General features: G+C 46.8%; 2 protein-coding genes across 3 annotated transcripts in view; one reads left to right on the forward strand and one right to left on the reverse strand.

The window, feature by feature from the left end:
* The window catches only part of LOC142559977 (uncharacterized), a 56,153-nt gene extending 39,291 nt beyond the window's left edge, over positions 1-16,862 (reverse strand). The window contains exons 1-4 of one of the 2 annotated variants that reach the window (XM_075671701.1): positions 16,226-16,862; positions 6,023-6,095; positions 3,774-3,862; positions 336-419 (exon numbers count right to left, since the gene is read on the reverse strand). In XM_075671701.1, coding sequence (XP_075527816.1) covers positions 336-419; positions 3,774-3,862; positions 6,023-6,084 — 235 coding nt within the window. In that variant the 5' untranslated portion in view covers positions 6,085-6,095; positions 16,226-16,862. Of the gene's footprint in view, positions 1-335; positions 423-3,773; positions 3,863-6,022; positions 6,096-16,225 lie in introns of both variants that reach the window. The other variant, XM_075671700.1, reaches the window with a different exon arrangement.
* Positions 1-20,562, forward strand: part of LOC142559980 (uncharacterized) — a 94,698-nt gene that overhangs the window by 1,962 nt on the left and 72,174 nt on the right. Inside the window, exons 2-3 of the mRNA XM_075671703.1 lie at positions 6,492-6,616; positions 12,636-12,719. Of these exons, the coding sequence (XP_075527818.1) occupies positions 6,519-6,616; positions 12,636-12,719 (182 nt within the window). The 5' untranslated portion in view covers positions 6,492-6,518. The remainder of the gene's footprint in view (positions 1-6,491; positions 6,617-12,635; positions 12,720-20,562) is intronic.

Consider the following 20,562-nt stretch of genomic DNA (forward strand, 5'->3'; position numbering starts at 1 on the left):
TTTTTAACTTGCTTTGTGTTAGCTGGGACATTTGTTAAAACAGAACTTGCAAGCCACAAAGATTCTCCTAATGTTTCTCCTAATTCAAGCCAAAATTTTGTTTCATACTATAACACAATACAGTTGATCCTCAATGTAGCAGACATGGTTATAACGAAGCATATCTAAGGTCTTTCTCACTGATATCTATTGCATATGATTAATATTATTGTTCTCTTGGATGGGAGTTTGGTTTAACGAGGTACGACCTTACTGAAATTGCTGGCAACCTGCAACCTTCTATGCCGAAGCCCTTTTTCTATGTGAGGTAAAACATAACAGCACATTCTGCTTACCATACTGCTGCCCAACAGAGAAGGTGGCCAGGTGTTCCAGGAGGTAGGAAGGTGCCTCCTCAGCTCCAAAGTCACTGTGCTGGTCTGCTGCAGGTGCAATACAAGGATGCCAATGAGCTAAGCATTTCGTGATGGTTCCCTACAATAAAACTCAAGTTTCGACACTCACTGGTGTCAGTGAAAGCTTACAGAAGTACTGACACAAAAAATTTGGATCTTGTATTTTCTGTTGTGATAACTGTCCCAGTTATCACGCACAAAGCCTTAGTTTGCTTCAGTACGTGGTGGTTAATTAGTTTGCTTTAGCGTGCGGTGGTTAATTATTTGGAGCCTCGCCTATAGCGACTAGTAGGCCAAGTTTTGGTTTCACAGAGCGACAAGAGTGGCCGGCCAGTTTGTAAACATAATTGGTTACGTGACCACACAAAACTGCGACGTGCACACTGGCGTGCGAGATTCATTGTTGATGCCATAAAATTCCAAGCAAGCACCTCCTCCCCATGCAAGCAGCCGCCTTCACTTTTGCAGTAATTTGAAATCGGCACTATCTACGGAGCAGGTGCCCCATCCCTTTCTGCAGCTTATTCACTGCTTCATAAAACCTCACCAGCTTCAGAGTCTTTTTTTAAATGTCACATCTTCATGAAATTACAGAAAACAATGCATTTATTGAGGATGAGGAATGTATTGGGGGAATAGCTGCATTTCTCGAAATTTTCGCTCAGAATTTTACAGTAGTTGTTTTTCTCCATCAATGTCCACACAATGTCCTCGTCAACCAGCAGCGACAATTTTCTGCAGAGAGAGTCACCACCATATTAGACATAGCTAATGACTTTTAGGCGTAAGCATCTTCAGGCCAACAGCAACTATCGGCAGCTGCCGATAGGCGGCAACACGTCTATGCTAGTGCCAGCTTGGCAACAGCTGGTTTCCCCATAAACAAAGGCAAATTTGCATGTATTCCCTTTAAAACCAGGCAAGTAAAAGTGGCAAGTGTTATAATGGACCATCCGGACAATAAAATGCGATGTTTTTGAAAATTTTTAGTAATACAAAGCCAGATGGAAGCATGAAATCATTTTTTTTCTATACTTGAGATGAGGTGAGCAAATAAGACTGCTCTTCAGTGGGGTCCACTCTTTGCATCCAGTGGTGCTCAATGAACTCGGTTCATTTCTGTAGCTTAGGGCCATTGTGGGAAAACCTTTGCATAGCTGTAACCAGGGTTTAAAGCCTCTCTTCATTGGAGCGGGGGCTCTCATAGGACAGTGACCAGTACAGTGTGCACACGCGCGCACGCGCGCGCGCGCGCACACACGCACGCACACACACACACACACACACGTGAAGCGTTGCATCACAGGATCCGGCAGTGAAACAGGTTAAAGAATAGAAGCACATAAAAAAAATACCAGAATTTGGAAAGTTAGATTTGGCTCGAACAAGGCATTAATGGTAATAAAATCACCTCCAGCACTTGTAAAATGGGTGCTGCAGTGCTGTGGCAGACCTGCCGAGGGAGGCAGAGCCCCTCCTTAAACAAAGGACCCCCCTCGGCTTGAATCACTGGCTTTACCTATACCTGACTGTGTTGAGTAAGAAGTCAATAACACAGTATGCAGCCAACATTGTGCATGCTCAGCGCAGCACAGTCAATGCAGATAGTTCGCGAAATCTTCCACCATGTGTGACACAACTGTTACAGCGATACGGAGAGCATCCCAATATGACCAGCGATCGAGTGAGACTGGGAGTGTGGCAATGAAGAGCATGGTAGTCAACAGAAACTTGCGACGTAACACTGTTGACGTTATGCTCTAGGATGTTTACACACCCAATTCGTTGATGTCAGTGTTGCGAAGTGCTGCGCTTTGCTGTTTTATGCGTGCGCATACTCTAAAACTGATTTTAAATGCTTTAAACTACATTGGCTGTTGATATTTTGTAGATGCTATGTCAGTGCCCACAGAAATCGATCTCGCCAGTTATCTCGACTGGGAAATTCTGTGTCTGTACTCTTTTAAAGGGGTGCTGCAGCACCATTTTAACACGGAAGAAATTGTTTGTGATCTGTAGACAATCCTGCCATGAACATGTGAGCCAGATATTACTCCATGGCATGCTGAGGAAATGCACAATCTCTCATAACAGATCACTCTCTCTTGCCCATAGCTTTCAAGGCACCTTCCGTTTTGTTGCTGTCAATGGCATCATAGAATGGACAACAGCCTTATATGCCAGCCATATGACGATTGTCCGGTTCGCAAGGCTGTGGCAAGAAATATGGCGCGTTCTACGGGAAATGTGCCATGGGGGTGGTGTACGAAATTCCCTTTGATTGTGGCAAGTCCTACATAGGACAGACTGGACGCTGCATAAATGAACGAGCCAGGGAACACGAACTAAATCTAATGAAAGATGACATGGCACATTTGCCAGCGCACTGCAAGGCCTGCATGTGCAAACCACATTTTTCTGAGATTAAGATTCTTTGCAGAAGCAGAAATCAAACAGCATGTGAGCTAATGGAAGCTTATTATATAAGAAAGAAAGGTTCAAGTTGTATTTGCGATACATCTATCTTGCTCTACAAATCGGAAACGAGATTGTTTGACCGCTGGATAACATAGGTTTGTGAACAGCCTGCACATGTCTGTATGTGTATATATATTCCTGGGTCACTGCCTGAACTAAACCGGTTGGAAGTGATGCCCGTGATGTCTTCTATGTGTCTTCTTTTTGTGTGTGTTTTAATTTGCAGAAAGAAACATGTCTTTTACTCAACAGAAATAAGCATGTAACAAAGATTTTAAATGATGAATACTGCGATGACTCAATTCGGATTACAATAAAAGCGAAAGTCAGCGTACCAAATATGCACATTATGAAATCTCGGAACCTATCATTCCATTTTGCCTGAACTGATTATGCTGTCATCACCAGCGAGTCTATGAGAAACATGAGCGTCCACTGATCTTTCTTTAGTCATCTTCTGCTCACACTGATATCGCACAGTAGTGGCATTGTAAACTAAATGGATGCAAACTGCAAACGAGTATTTCCGATTTTCAAACTCTCTTCTTTCATGAGTCAGTGCAGTCAAAAAGGTAAAGTTATAACAGACATTCCACATTTTGTTTTAACCACGCCCAACCTCCAGCAGATAGCAGTGATGATAAAGGCATTGCATCAACCAGATGAAAGTCAGATTAGGCTCTTAGTATGTACATCCCATACACGACTGGCACAGGATAGGATAGTTGAGAGCTATAAGAAAGGCGTTTGTCCTGCAGTAGATTTGATTTATTTATCTTGCAGTGAACAAGGTTGTGGTTATGATGAATAATGATGATATTAAAGTTGTGTCATGCATCTGCTGAGACATTCAGCAAGGCAACCAAGAAGCACACAAAGCCATCGAACTGCAACGCTCACCGGAGCTGTAGCCATTGGAGTAAGCCGACCTTGAGCTCCTCATGTCTAGGTCTGCTTGGTCCTTGTGTACTAAGTAGGGGTCGTAATCACTGCAAGCACAACAAACACCACATTGGTTGCCGTCCAACACCCGTCGTCGAAATCCAGAGGCCAGCAGGAGTGCGCTCGTTCAAAGGCACAGCCTCCATCAGGCGTCGATGAGGGCACAGCATAAAACGCCCCTGCCCAGAGACTGGACTAGGTGCTTATCTCTGCCACATAACTAAAGATAACTCTCTCAATCTCGGGAATGCTTTCAGCGCTCCCTGCAACTCCACACATTCAACAAACGTGTTATCAGCGCCAGAGCAATGTCAACTGATTAACAGGCCTCTTCAAGTGAGCAGCGACCCTAGTGCAAAGATAGCTAGGGGTGGGTTCAATGAAAAAGCGATGATGAAAGAAAGTGTAAATAAACATGAAATGCCTTCGGGCATATAGAAACCCCTAATCACACCCAGCTGCCACTTCAAGCATTGAGGTTATGCAATGCACCTCTGCAATAAGGTTCAATATCGCTGTTAGTGGACATTCTCCAAAGTAGTGTCTGGCTGATTATGAAGTTGCAGAGCTGCCAGTTTGTGACATTAGATAAAAATAGCAGAGTAAAAAATTAGTTTCACAAGAATTTTGTATTGCTATAAATAGGTGCAGTATTTTGAACCGCTTCTTTTATCTGCTTTTATTGATGGGAATGTCACTAATAAAACAAAATATAGAATTTTCAGAATGACTCACAATGCCTTTTTTGCTACAAGCTCCTTTTACCACTAGTGTCAGTTTAGGTTTTCTGAATGTAAGCCCAAGTGCGCCGTCACTACCCCAGAATAATGTGTGGAAAAATAGTCGCTAGTCTGATGCCGATTATCAAAACATGACTGGCTGTCAAAGCCACATCATGCAGTTCGTCCCATATGTGTTACAGCTGATGATCTTGTGTACCATGTAGTAAACATATTTTAGTCTTTTTTTTAGCTTCATATTGCAGTTAATGTAACTTTTCTGTCCTTGTTCATTCTTATTTATTTAATATTTTAACTTATGCCATTTTGTAGTTGTGTTTGTGTCTTGAGGTTCAGTCCTGCTGCCAATTAACACCAGGTCTGACAATATGAAAAACTAAGTCATTTAAGGAAGAAAAAAGAAACAGCATTTCATTTAAGGTGTGCTGCTCGAATGCTTTACTGAGCATAGCATGTGACTGCAAGAAAATGTGTGCAACACTGTGGCCAATAAAAAAAGTGTGGTGTGATATCTACTTCAAGTACACTATGCTGTCTCGTACTAGCAGAAAAAACCATAACAGGCCTCCATAACAGCAAATTTATTGATTAGTAAAGGCAGAGCAAAAATACAACACGTTTAGGGAGCCTGCACAGATCCCTCGTTCATTATAGGCCAGCATAACTTTTCAGCTGTCTATGCAACTAGTCGGGCATTGACATAAAGGGACATCAGCTAGCCAGCTGATGAGAGCACTGGGCTTGGACTCTTCGACCTGATGCTGATGCAGGAGAGGGCTGTCATTTATACTTCACAAGGTATGCAGTTATGGTAAAGTCAAAATAAAAAGTCTGTAGAAGGTCACTTAAGTATAACTCAAAACATTGGTAAAACAGCACTAAACTCAAGCTCTATAGATGGCAACCTTGGGTGACATGGCAAAGCTACGACATTCCAGCACCCATTGTAACATTGCTGTGACCTCCGACTTCTACAATGACATATTTCTTTTGGCCTCAAATGCTTGCCACAAAGGCTTCAGCAGTTGCCCTAACACCTATCGCTGTATGGACAACCACTGCTGAACCTTCATGGGCCAACAGTAGTGCTGCAATGCACAGCCTAGTGAGCGAAGGAAACAGTGTTTAGTAGAATATGCTGTAATTTTGCACTGCTAAAGTGACCACTCATTTCAAGGAGCATATTTCAAGCACCTGACTAGACTGGGCAGGTAAGAACTTTGGAGCGCACATGCTTCTCGCAATGTGCATGGCCAGGACTGGGCTTGCCTTTACACATCGAGCTAAAGCAGGCATTAATACAAGCCCACCTGTTACCAGTTGAAATGTCGTTTTCATTGTATCCCCCTACTGGAGGCAGTCAAAATGTTTTTAGCTGCACACTTAAACAGCTGCAGCGTCTCCGAGCCACCGCTGGTTCCCCATAATTCGAGGCTGGAATACAAATGTAAGGGCACCACTACTCACCTGCTCACAGAATGCCTGTCCTCCCAACTGTCCACTTTCATCACCCCTGGCATGGCTGCCATTCAATTGGCATCTGCAGCAGATGACCAAACAAAGCACAGGGAATCGTTAATGTCCATTAATCAACAGCTTCAGATCAATGTATGATGAGTAACAACAGTACAGTTTCAAAGCAAGCTAATTGGTATAGATAGACTGCTTCGGCCAGTATAACTTAAGGAACATGAAAGACAAACATTTTGCCTGGCTAAAGCGTGAAAATACACTCCTGGAAATCTGTCCACGTTTTGCCCTGTACCAAGACGTAGGGGAGTTGGTGCTTGGGAAAACTGAAATTTAAGGCCACATCTATCTCCCCAACAATTTAGACGACCAGAGAATTAAGGGAGCAGTGCACACATCATCCATATGTCAAGGCAGTCACAGGGACCCTGCATTACTTCAACAATCTGGAACAATGCTTCTTCAGGCTTTGCTACCTTGGACACTGGGCCTAATGGTGGCAAGTCGCTGGGTCGCACAGAGAGGGCAGAGCACAGTCATCAAGTATGCTGACAAAATAACGAGAGGAGTGAGTTCTGCAGAAAGAATCCGGTAAGCTGGCAACACTACTTTTTCTTTCGTGTTCACATGCAATGCAGTTTACTTACTATCACTTTATGACTAGTCTTGGAAACCATTACGAGGACGCTACATGTGTGGTGGCACAGTGAATCTCTCATACTTATGCCATTTAACTCGAGTTAATTTTTGCCTTTAATGTCCCTCTGAAATGAATTCAGGCAATAAAAGAACTTCGGCCTGCTGACCTAACAAGTGATTATGCACGAGTACTGAAAGAAACAAAGCAAGCATGGTTTATGGTGTACGTAGGAGCCATGTGGCATGGTAGAGGTAAGAGCTCTGTAATGCTGATGCCCCATTCATCTTTACGTTATCTGACCATAGATCACACAGTTAACCAAGCTGGCTTTGGCACAACATTCTCTTGTTATGCATTGTTGCTTGCACCATTAAAATTAATGCATACAGTAGATCCACATGACAGCAAAGTAAGGATAGAACCACTGTCGCTTTTTCAAGTGCAATATTGATCTCGGGGACCATCTTGCAAGTTTGAACTTTCAAGAACACTGCAGGAACCAAGCTTTTAAACCACCTTGACACAAGCCAACGGAACACAACACAAGCAATGACTGTGTAATCTACACTCCGGCTAATAAAGCGGAAGACCAAGTAAAGCTTAACAAATCCTTACAGAATATTGACAACTGGTGTAATAAAAATGGCATGCAAATTAACACCGATAAAACAATGTGCATTAAGATTCTCGTAAAAAGACACCTCTCCATTTTGAGCACACCTTTTCGGTACGGACATCAAGTGAGTGAATACTGTTAACTACTCGGGGGCTACGTTAACGCAGTCTTTAAAGTGGGATTTCCATATCGACCATATCTTTAGACGAGCATTTAAACAGCTAGGTTTTTGAAGATGCAAACTAGTTAAAATGTCCCCCCAGATGAAACTAACGGCGTACAAAACACTAATTAGACCCATCTTAGAATATCAAGCAATAGTTTCAAACCCGCACCAAAAGCACTTGACCGGCATGTTAGAAAAAATCCAGAACAGGGCACGTAGATTTGTTTATGCAAAGTATGCCAAGCAAGAGAGCGTTACTGCTCTTCGTATGCAAGCCCGTGTCGCAACTTTGGCTAGCCGGCGTAAGCTAACCTGCCTTAAATTTCTTGTTCTCCTTTCCCACTATTCAGTAAATATAAATGAAGACGAATACTTGAAAACTCCGAACCGTCACTAGAGTAGAAATAATCGCGACAAATGTGTGCACCCCTTCCTCCCATGCTGTAACACATTTAAGTATTCATTCTTTACTTTAGCTATCGAAATTCGGATTGACCTGCCGAATGTGTTGTCAATGCTGAAACAGTTCAGTCATTTTTGCCACTTCTGGAATCTTATTTTGAGTTACTGTACTAAGCCACCTGTGTTTGATGTGCAAAGAAAGGTGAAAACAATGCATCGCGCATGTATTTACATGCTTTACTGTTCAAACGAATTTTCCTTTTTCTTCTTTTGTCTCGTCTCTCTTCATATTATCGCTTTCTCCACGGTGCGTAACCTTTTACTACTGCATTCTTATTTTATCTTCCACATGTGTAAAATTCCGATATGCCCGCTGAAATATTCAGATGTATAGTCCATTTATTGCTTTATTGTTTTTGTCATCTATACTTACAATGTATCATGCTTGTTTCTTTGTTCTTCGTTAACATGGAGTACTTGTACCTCCTATGCCCTTCCCTCTATAGGCCTGAATAGACTTACAGTATTGAATGAATAAATAAATAAATAAATAAATAAACACTTTTGCATATGAAGCACATTTCTTTGCACTTCTGAATGCTTGAACTTCTCACCTATGGCAAAACCAACATCCTACATATTATTAACACGAAAACTTTGAAGAAGCTGCGCATTGTGATTTTGTAGATGTGCTTCAAGAAACTGCAATATCAAAACATGGCTCCTCCTTTTTGTTTGCAGTGCAATAGCTGAAGCACGCAGACATGGTGACACATTGCAAAGAAGTTGGTCACATAAATAGAATGAAGTTGTCTTTAATTCCTGTGACTGTGTGGATGAATGACCTTTGCTGAAGCCTATGAATCAAGAGTTTCTTCAGCCCATTAAGAAACCTCACCATAGCCTGAAATATTCACTCTCTCCACTTTTTGCATGAGCACCATGTTTATTTTGGCTTCCAACTTTTGTGAGCAATCTTTTTTTTTTTTACACATGTATGATTTATTACATAAAGAAAGTAAGTTTCATAATTGCAGTGAAGCTGGTAAGCCTGTTAAAACAATGCTCAGAGCACATAAGAGACCTCAGTCTTGCACTCTTTTTTTTTTCTCTCGCTAGCACTACTGCCCTTTCTATTAGTGCACACTCAACACGCACGCTTTGTTGGCTGCAGTGACGACATATGTGTCCTGCCATTCTTCCCTGTAGCTAAAGAGAATGCACCGCACCACAAGGCACCAGGAAAGAAATCTCTGTGTACAACAGGAGAAAAGCCATTGCCCTCAACAGGCCAATTAATGTAGCCTTTGTTGTGCAGCTTCTGCGTTCTTACACTCCATTTACGCTCCTGCTATAGGGAGGCACGCCACTCTAGTGCAGCGCAGAAGGCAACGCACCCTCAGCCTTCCGCCACTTCCAACATTTCCTTGCGTTGCAACTGGTTTGCGCAAACAACTCGTTCCGACAGCTTCGATTGAGCTGCTGCGGAAAGTGGAGTCGTTGAGGTCGACATCAGCAGCTGGTTGTAATGACCGCATGGTTAGTCGGTGGACTTGGCGAGCACTAAATCGGATGCTCGGGACGAAAACAGAGGCGAGGGAAGGAGAGGGACGGAAGCTGACAACGCAGAAAAATGGGGTTGAACGCCACGCCTCAATAAGCGCTCCCCCTCCTGCGCACAAACCGCGGTCACTCTTTAAATGTCAACAAACGGCCCCACCGTGCCCTGCCTGTCAATCAGCGCCCAGGCCCTGTCAGGCGCCGCGCTCCCTTTCGCAGCTTCTTTCTTTCATTTTTCTTGCTGGAACACCAATATGGTGTCGAGCACAGGGGGAAAAAACAGCAACAACAAAGAAGCAGCCCAAGCCGCGTGCGTCCCCCTCTCCCTTCCCTTTCTTTTTATTTCTCTCGGACAGACGGACAAGGTCGGTCTGCTGAACAACGCGTAATGATTTCGTCTGCTTTTCAACGTCGTGGAAACAACGAGAACTTGTCTGTTTGCTGTTCACTTGCTCGGTTCTTTATTTCCTCCCCGACCACAAACACGCCACATCGCGTGTTTTTGCGCTCTGACACGGACAAAAAGGGTGCGCAGGGCGCCGTTATAATAACGGTCCCACGCGCAGGTATATATATATATACATAAATTCATCACGAGGACTCAAGCGGCGAAGCTGTCAGCCAGTCCCACGGGCTTTGAGCGCACATTTTCGGTTTCGCGATCGTGCCTGCCCAGTGCGCAAGGAATGTCGCAATTAAAGCCAAGCCGAAGCGTCCTTCATTCCGGTTTTGATTAAACTAGAGCGGCCGTTACCCAGACCGTGCGCTGCGCCAATTCCGCTAACAAGCTGTACGCGACTGAGACACGTTCGAGAAATTTCGAAGGAAACGGCACGCTCCCCATGCGGCCTTGCCCACACGTATCGAGAGCGAGCATGCGCAGTTTAGGGCACGGCAGCGCCGAGATTATGACAATTGCTAATACTCCTTTGAGGGAGTAAGGCGAAACTATTTAGAATGTTGAGAGCTTTGCGCCATCTGGGGCGACAGTCGTGAGAAGAAAAAAAAAGTTCTGAGGTTTTGCGTGCCAAAACCACGGATGTGGTTGTTACGAAGCACACCGCAGGGGGGACTTCGGATTAATCTCGACCACCTGGCGGTCTTTAGCGCATGCCTAAATAAGCGCAAGGCTTTTTTTTTTTTTTTTTGCATTTAGCTTTCACCGAAATGAGGCTGCCGCGACCAGGATCGAACCCGCTACCTCGAGCTCAGAAGCGGGTCTTGGAAGTTGTAGAACCCTAGCGATTTTCCGCTCGCAAAGACCCAAACTCCATTCGACCCTTTGTGGCCCCTTGCTAAACTTAAATCTAACTATCCGGTACGCAGCGTTGAAGAAGGAATGCTTTCATAAAGTATCGCGTGAGCGTCGGCCGCACGGCGTGTCAGTTGCCTTGCAGCGGCGCGCAAGGCAGTTTCTATACGTATGTATTCTCAAAAGACGAAGCGCCAACAGTGACGGCACACAAGGAAGGAACAAAGTCAGGACAGGAAGCGCCTTGTCCCGTCTTTGTTGCTTCCCAGTGTGGCCGTCACTGTTGGCGCTTTATCTTTCGAAAGCTACGCACCAACTGGCGCCACAACGCGTTCTACTGCAATGTATTCGCGTGCTGCGCAGTTCGCTTCGCGAGTGCACCTCGCCGCCACAAGGCCGCTGGCACGGCGTGACGGGCGATTCTCGCGCGAGTTTATTGAAAAATAAATTGCGATGGTATACGAAGTATGTGCGACAACTGCTAACATGTGACAAACGTACACGTTAAAAGGTGTCACTTCTTGAATGTGAGCGTCGACAGTGCGTATGTAGACTGCCAATCGTTTACGCAGACGTTCTTGTCGTCTTGCATACCTTTCCTTTTTTCTTTCTTTATTTGCCATATTAATACTGCCGAATGCCTAAGAAGTCGTTAATAGGCCTATTGCAAAACTATATTTTCTTCGATCGTCTTCGTACGGTAAGCCGGGCAGTATGGTCTAATCCGACCGCGTGTAGTGCACGTTATGCCGATTATGTTTTGCGTAATGAAACAAGAAATCACAATATGAAACCTGTACATATAATGTGGGCTCATAGGCATCTCCAAGGCACACAGGCCTCTTAATGAAATGGCACGCGATGTTTGACCCCTTCTTCGATTTCTGATATATTTCGGCCACGCCACTCTGGCGTCTTCCACTAGGTGGAGGCTACGGCTTATGCAGCATCGAATTTTGACCGACGAAGCCGTGCCAGGGAGCACATCTCTGCTCAGCGTAACCAAACAATAAACAGCGACAGAAAACCTGTAGAAATATAACGTCTATAATCGCTGAAGCACACATACCTCTTAATAGAACAGCGCATGATACTCAACAACTTCTTTGATATTTCTGTATTTGTGGTTTAGACTTCAAGGTATGATGAAGATTTTGTATACGTCATTCGGCAAAAAGTGAAAGGCCGAGGCGATCGGTCGGATGTCACATATGCACGTTTTTTTTTTTAAGTGCACCAAATTCTAAGCCTAGACCTAAATCTAGATCTAAGACCTAGATATAAATCTAAATGTAGATCTAAATTACTAGACGAGGCGGCCACCACGAGAATTCGGAATGTTCAACTGAATAATTAGCGTAATTACGCTAATTTTAATTAATTACATTACGCCACATATTTCAGTCTACGAATTATAGCCGCCGAGTTGGCACGGCATACCCACGTGGAACGAATTCTCTGGGCAGCACCAGTTTCGGGGATATTAATTTTCAAAGTGTCCGTCAAAACGCATTGGCGTTTCAAATACTTTTTAAGAAACCGCTGTTTCATGCACTGAAGCACAAGAGCAAATGGAACACCACTGCATTTCGACGGACACTTTGAAAATTAATAATCTCGGAACTGGTGCTGTCCAAAGAATTCGTTCCACGTGGGTATGCCGAGGCCAACTCGGCGGCTATAATTCGTAGACTGAAATATGTGGCGTAATGTAATTAATTAAAATTAGCGTAATTACGCTAATTATTCAGTTGAACATTCCGAATTGTCGTGGTGGCCGCCTCGTCTAGTAATTTAGATCAAGGGGTTAGAATTGTGCGATGTGCCATAGGCAATCTTTAAAGAATTTGGTGTAGCTAAAAAAAAAAAAGAAAACCACTCTGTATAGCCTTACTATATTGAAATGCTGCCTACGTAAGTCCTCTTTTTTTTTCTTCTTCTTCTGCGACATTCTTCCGCACTCTGTATACGCAGGGTCCTTCGCTCTCGACGAGCAAGCGGTGTGGCTGCGGTCGGGTTCCTCTCCTACGAAGAGTCGCCACCGACGCGTCTGCCGCGGTAAGAAATGTCGAAAGTCCGTGCAAACGCGTACGGAAATCCTACGGAGTCCCGAATGAAGCACTCGGTCCGCGTCTCGGGTGGAAGAAAACGGCCTTATCGCGACCAACCGAGCACACAGGTGCGCTAAAAAGAAACTGCCTCGCAGCGGCCTGAGAGAAAGAACCTGGGGCGGGGGCCGAGATAACGGTCCTTGTCAGCTAGGCTGACCCGTTTCCATCCGTATGCGCGTACGACGCACGGCGTTGCTTGCGAATTAGCCTGGTTGCCGTATTCGCGGACGTATACCTTTGTTTGCAGACGAAGCAGCACCGCCCGACCTACCGAAGCAGACGACCAATGCTCTCGAGCAGACGACTCGAGAGCGCAAACAGACGAACGTTACGGCGCTTTCGTCCTGGTCGTGCCTGTTTCTGGGGTGTTCAAACGCCTCACATCAGGTCGCACGAGAGTTTCTCGGCTTTTCAGATGTGCAGTCGCTCCTCAATTTTGGCACATGTATGCGGTCACCAAAGGTCGCGGACCAAACGCTGACAAAGCAATAGCAGGGGCGAAATCAATACAACGAAATAGCGCAATTTGAACACCTGAGGCGACTCGTGCTAGTTACTGACTTGCATAGCGATGGACTGAAAAATAAGCTGGTTGGCATTTGTCAATTATCCTTCCACGCTACTAAAGAAGCAACTCAAAGCCACGGCAAGCTTGAAGTTACCGCATCAGGTCGTCGTGACGTCATGAATTTTGGCGGTGTCAGCTCGTGCCTAGTCAACCATTCAACTGTAAAGATGGGAGAATGCACTGTATCCTAAAAAGCGAGGGGCGTAACTTAGTAAATTTCAAGAACATTTTCCCAAATACGAGAAAATACTTTGAAAGTCGTGACGTCGCACTGAAATTCAAGGTGAAATTTTAGCCTTCTTTTTCTCTTCAGAAATCAACCTCATACTGCGAAGTAAACGAACACAGTGAAGAATACTTTTTCATTTTAAATTGATTCAGTTTTTCGTTTTTAGTGTCGTCCTTTTATGCCGCTGTCAGAAGGCATTTAAAGGGGAAAAAAATCGAACAGAACATGGTTCTACAACTCAAGGAAGAATAGACAGAACATAAAGGAGACTCATGAGACCTAATCGTGGCTCGTATCTAGGCCGTGTGCGTGTGTTTTTCGAGTTCCGCGGCCAACCAGAGGCACTTACTCCCTCAAGGTGACTCGGTGGGCGGCGGAGATAGCATGCAATAGTGTTCGGAACCTTCGCATTATCTCAGTTGCAGCAATCGTTCCTTTCTGTAAAGGTCAGAAATTAGTAGCAGCTACGTCTAAGGAATGAAACACGGCATCCCTTGGGCATGAACGATATCCGACGTGAGTGAGCGCGAACAACGCCGGGATCAAGTTATGGAAATTAACAATAGCCATTTTTATTAGAAAACAGTATTGCTCTACAGACGACGTTTAACAAAACTTGTACCAGAGATAAACAGACGACGGCGGACTTTTCGGCAATGTTTTCCTGCAGCGCATGCGGTAGCCATGTTTTGCTGCGTTCAGTGCCCCTTTTGTAGTTCGCGTCACCGAAAGGTAAAACCGCAGAAGTCTCGTAATTTCTTCGAGGAAAAAGAAGAGAATGAACGTATCTCTGCATCTCACGGCCCTAGGGCAGATATTTTCGCGTACGAAGGAATATCGCTTAACCTGCGCAATCGTGTCGAGTGTTTCAGCGGCGTTCTCGGGCGCGCTCACACCAGGAAACATTTGTGCCACCGAGACTTTTTGGCCGCGGTACAAGAATGCAACCTCGTTTGCTCTTCGGCTGTAGTCGCCATGCCTGGCAGACGGTACTGGCCGCACGGCTGACGTTGCAAGGGCGTAGGAGATGTGTCGATCGACAGCTGTGACGTTTGATTCTTCTTCCCACGTTCACGTTATGTCTCAGCAGCTGTGACACACGAGATTACGTTTTAATAGGTGTTAAGCGATATGAACAGCCAACTTCGTTCACTTGGCAGCACATAGTGTGTTCTCTTCTCCACAGCAACGTGTGCCGTCTGACGTGTGTATGTGTCGTCTGCTCGGCGGGCGCGCGACGTATACGCCGCAAGGAAGCGGGCAAATTCAGAGGGTCGGCCGATCGTGCGCGCCCACAAGCGGTGCTAGGCCAAATAAAGAAACGACACGTGAGAATTCCACCGGCTGCATGGTTACAGCGGAAAACGCGGAAGTGTCACAGACAGTAGAAAACGCGATTGTTCAAGGCGGCGTCAGCGCGAATCGGCAGTCGTGACACCTTTCCTTTCTTCTCGGCTCAAATGTGTGTCAGCTTAGACAGCAGCAGTGATCGATGCGGTGGAGGAATCTAGCTGAACGAACCGAAATAGCTTGACAACAGCCGAGCGAAGCGTGTTACACGATTTTTGTTGTTTGCCTAACCATAATACGCGAGAAAGACGGCTCATTGCAACTTTTTCAAAGGCGATCTAAACACCATTCCATTCGTGCACAAACGCTCGCGCAGGCGAACCGCGAGAGCAAACGAGCCAAGGAGCCAACCAATCACAAATGCCATGCGATTCTGGGGTCGGATTCGCAAGTCTATGCGTACGCAAGAAACTGTTCGTAAGACCGGCCGCCGACCAATCGTCGGAAACAAAAGCGCCGTCCAACGACAAAAAGGCGTGTAGGCAACGCCGACCGACTCGCCTACGTAATGCAGCCACCACATCCTACCTGGTTTTATCGAGCCCAGCAGACGAAAAGGCGACGCAATCCGAGGCGCCTCTCTCCTTGTCGAAGTACGAAAGTCCAAGCCCGGCGAAGGCTTGAGGGTTCGGTTTTCGCAGGGTTTTGATAGTGCTGTCGCGAAGCGCGCTCGCGGGCACGTACACGCAGAGGAAAGGTATATCAGACGGGGAAACAAAAAAAGGAAGGGACACGTTTCCCCAAAAGCCACGACGGCGCGCGATCTGAACAGAATGCCAGAAAGAAAGAAGCATAAAAAAAACCGAGAAAAATTGGAGGTGGCGGAAGCAAAGAAGGCGGGCGCGCCGCCCCCACCGCCCAGTCCGCTAGCAACGAGCGAGCTTCGCGATCGTAGGCACACTACGCCGACGGGTTGGCGCCCCCCCTCCACTCTCCATACATGGCAGACTGCAGCTCGTGTGGGGGGGCAGCACGTTCCGAAACGAACGAGCGCAGCTACGGCGAGACGTGGCCCATTCGCGAAGGCGCATTCGTGCAGCTTTCACCCAGAGAGAAATCAGGACAGATCGCCGCTCGTCCGTCAGGCCAGCTTCGGGTGCCGTTTCGCGAGCGAGAAATGACCGCTCGTGCGGTCTGTGCGTGCGCGTCGCACACGGCTCCCAACCTGCGGCGTCACCCGACGCCGCGGGCTTCAGAACAAACACAACAAGAACTCCGAGACGAGTGCCGCCGCCAAGTCAAGCGCGTCCCCTACACGGATGAACGCTGTTTCTGAACGCGCTGCGAGCCTCGCGAACCAACCCACCTGTGGTGCGTCGCTTGCCTAGAGCCAGCCTAGGCCGGGAAGTCTTCGGGCGATGATAGCACACAATGTCGGCTCGCTGCCGGACAGGTGCATCGGTGGACGAAGGCGACGTTTCGGCGCACAAGAACGGGTCCGATCGGCGTGGTACTCCTTTTTGCTGGCCGGTGAAAACGTTTAACTTCTTGACCAGGTGATGTCAGCGATGACAAACTTCTGCGCGGTCAGAGGGAGCCGAGAGAGAAAAAAACCCCACAGCAGAGCACGCACACACGGAAACTGGCCCGCGCCGAACGCAGAGCCCGTTGCGATGTCGGACAGACGCAATCCGTTCTCGCTCGACGAGGTCGGGCCGATGCGAGGCGTAGCGAAGCCGCGTTTCTCACAGGAACAGTTGGACGGCGAATCGACGACCAAAGTTGTCGCTGCGCTGAGCCTCCGGCGGACACAAGAAAAACTTTTAGCAATTACGCAGCGGCATCGGCTGCTGCTGCATTTTCGCGACGGGCGACGCCGCGCTCCGGAGCATCGGTATGCAGGCAGGTACGCGTAGAACGAGAAGCAGCAAAAGCAAGAAATAATAAAAAAAAGAAACGCGCTCACACCGACGCGCGCCTGCCTTGCGCGCTCACGCACACAAAAAACGCACGCACCTCCACAAAGCCGAAAAGGAGGAGGCGGCGCGGCAGGTAGCGGCCCCTGCTGGCGGAAGTTGCGGACTGCCGTCACGAGACCAGGCCCAATGTTCCCAGAGGCGCAGCCGCGTTCTCGCCAAAAGCGACCACTGGTATTCGACGCTAGCGTGTCGTCTGCTACTACGAATGCGTGTACTCGTGCCTGTGGCCAATTCCAGTCCGAGAAGCGATCGGCCGAAGCCTCACCTTGAAACATTGGTGCATGCGCCACCTACAAGGTGCGAAAGCTAGCTAGTAAAATTTGTACACAGAAATGCTTAGCTTAACTAGCTGCTTTCTTGCTTCCTAGATGGCGCAACGAATCGTAAGTGTAAGATTTTTGTGCGTTTTTGGGGTGTCATTTCAAGTGTCGGACTCGGGCAAGCGTCGCCACTAGATTTGATTTCTGAGATCTCTAGCCGGGCTCTCTGCAGCGAGGCTTGACCCCAATACTGGTTCCAAATCTGGAACTACGCGCTGCTCAGCAGCAGCAACGAACTGTGCTCGATTCATTATTTAGCGTTTTCCCTCTCTTAAAACTCTCCCGATCGCGTCTGCGCGCCACCCTTACTCTGCCGTGTTTTCTTTATACATCGCCAGAAATCGCGCGTAATCGAACGACCCTTTCCCGCCTATCTATATTTGTTCCCTTTCTTAGGAGGCATGGAGTGTGTAATTAAACACTTGACCTTCTTCGCAGACGATATTATATAGATAAAACAACGACAAAGTCGGCCAGACCGCGCGTTTTTCGGGGTCGATGTCGTCTGGTCGCGCAGCGCCCTTGTCGTCTGCCAATCGGTCATTTAATGTTTGTGCTTTATTTTATCCTGTCATCGGCCGGGGGTGTTGGGTGCCTAGACATCGCGCCTATGTGCGGCAACGCGAGAAATGAGACGCAGACAATGTTTGGGCAGAATGGGCCGACTTGAGCAAAAATTTTAATACGTAGATCTTTTTCGAATTCGAGCCACTTCCTCGGTACGTATATCAATTAACTCGTCCGGTATTCTGTAGGGGGAGGACCTTGTGAGGAGAATTGTGACATTTGGTATACTCGTGATTTTATGCGACTGGTACGATAACGGCAGTGCTACTTTAATGATGTCCTTATATGTCTAAACCAAAATAGAAATTGTTTGGCTCATTTCTGTGCAATCTTGAACTGCTTGTCGTTTTGCGCACTTAGTTTTGGTATGTTGACATGTATTTTTTTTTCTGGTGTTTTAAACCTCTTGCTAACCGTACGTTCTTCGTGTTATACATGTTTTAACAGGAGGGCCCTTTGACAACTTTGGCACCTCCTTCTACATCATGTACATTCTGTACTAAAAAAAATTAACAGCACTTAAAGCTTGAACAGTCGCAACCGAAATCACAGATGGTTTGTCCCCGAACTCGCAAATTAACAAGTTCATTTGGGGAGCGCTGCTTTCCATATGCTGACCGCCTCCACGATTTGTTGACATCTCAAGCGTATAAGAACTTTTGTAAATGCGGACCATGGCGTCTACAGCGTGCACATTGAACACTGAAGATAACGCCTGAATAGGCACCGACATGACTTCGAAGCGCCTAGATAAGCATTCTGCGCTGCATTTTTACTGTCGCGTACACACGAAAGAGTACTCTGCCTCTCCGCGTTGCCTTATTCAACGAATGTTTTGCGAGCGAATTAACGCAGGCAAACGCGCGTGTTTTGAGCTTGTATTTCCTTTGCGCCTGTGCGCACGTCTTATCGATAATGTGAATCAAGAAAATCCGAGGGCACATATAAGCACTTATGAGTTTTGAATGCGAAAGCATTAATGTCGAACGCCGCTCAACGGTCCTTCCAGTTATGAACTCCTCGCAGGAAAGAGAGTGCGCTGAGACGCTTGGGTGCTTGGCGCGTTTTGATGTGGCCTTACCGAGGCGCAGTTAGAACGCAGGCGAAAGCTTGCACAGACAAGGAACGCGCGGATAACGCAGCCTTCCGAGAGCGACGATGACGTGGCGCCGCGGCGATGCCCTCTCCCCTCGCGCGGCACCTGGAGCGCTGTCGCGACAGCAGATGTTCCCTTTCGGCCGCTCAGCTCCGTCGAGGCGCGCTCGTGATGTGGCATCGCAAGCAACCAATGGGGACTTACGTGCCGTTTTTCGCCTGTCCAGACTGGCCAGACAACACATTCTGGCCAATTGTCAGTCCCTTTAATGTACGGAACTCGTCCTCAAATTGTGGCACGAGAGCATTTGGTGTTCATATAGTATAATTTTCCCACGAACCGTTTCTTGCGTACTGCGACTCAAAGCCGCGGCAAAACGCCAGTGCGTTTCTAGGCTGATTTAGCTTGAGCGACGAATACGCCCAGAGTGGTTATTAAAGCCTTCGTTGAAATACACTGTGTTGTGGTCAGCCGCTTGGTTTCTATACTCGTGCTAGCAGTATGGTCTATTCTCGTAGAAACAACTACACACACACACACACACACACACACACACACACACACACACACACACACACACACACACACACACACACACACACACACACATATATATATATATATATATATATATATATATATATATATATATATATATATATATATATATATATTATAAAAGAACGACCGTCCAACACGCCATTGCGTTTTGTCAAAACGTTTCCTTTCTCCCCTTTTTTTAAAATCCTGTCTTTCGATGTTTTGTGGGCTCCACAGGCTCTGTTACCTTTATCCTATTGACAAGGGGCCACAGCTGACGGCAACGGCATGCCGTTTCTACACACACCTCGTTGCGCGGCTTGGCAGAAACGCTTACATCAACGTATACAAGGGGATCATCACCGCGTGTGTCTATACGGGAGGGACGCAATGGCACGCTGTGGTATTCCTTTTAGCGCACGAGCCCATGCGGGCCATTGTCTCATCCCCGGCAGTCAAGGCTGCGTTGCCTTTCCAAAGTACACAGCGTGCACTCTCTCCCATCCTGTCAGCGTCCTCCACTACGCATGTTGTTTGTTACCGCATAAGCTATTGTGTCCAACGCGATGTACCCGCGCCAACCCGCATCGCTACAACAGAAGGCCGCCGGCAAATCGCGATGGAAGGCCGTAAAGCCGTAGCTGTCAAGGAACTCGCGCTACGCGCGGTGTTGTTTTGGCAACGTTTCTAGACCTTATGGCTTCGCAGATTCTGCCGTGCGCGCGGTCCCCGCGGGCTTCGGAATTACATTCTGTTTGACCTCTAGTCCTCGCTGCAAAAGGGTTGCACGCGTCCTTCTGCGTTGTGGACGACGTCGCGCGTTTTCTGCTGCGAAAGAATGCGCACGTCTGTTCTTTCGGCGTCGTCCGCACGCATCGTCTGTTTCGCTCTTCATGATAAGGCGATAACACACTGCAGTACAAGTGGGGGAGGGGGGGGGATTATGCGGATCCCACGCACTATGGGAATCGCGGATGTGCTTTTTGACGTTATGTGATGTTTTGCTACATTAATGTAGATACTATGTTATAACGATATCGCTAGAAGCTTCGTTGATGTCGTGCATGTTTTGGCATTGCTTGTGTGGAAACAATGCACGAGAGTGATCTAAGTTGACTTCTTTATTCCTTGAAAGAGGTGAATGTTCGTCATTGTTTCACATTCGATGACCAAATGGACCGGTCTTCCAATTGAGACGTGG

The sequence above is a fragment of the Dermacentor variabilis genome, chromosome 10 (assembly GCF_050947875.1).
Source record: "Dermacentor variabilis isolate Ectoservices chromosome 10, ASM5094787v1, whole genome shotgun sequence".
Taxonomy (NCBI): Eukaryota; Metazoa; Arthropoda; class Arachnida; order Ixodida; family Ixodidae; genus Dermacentor; species Dermacentor variabilis.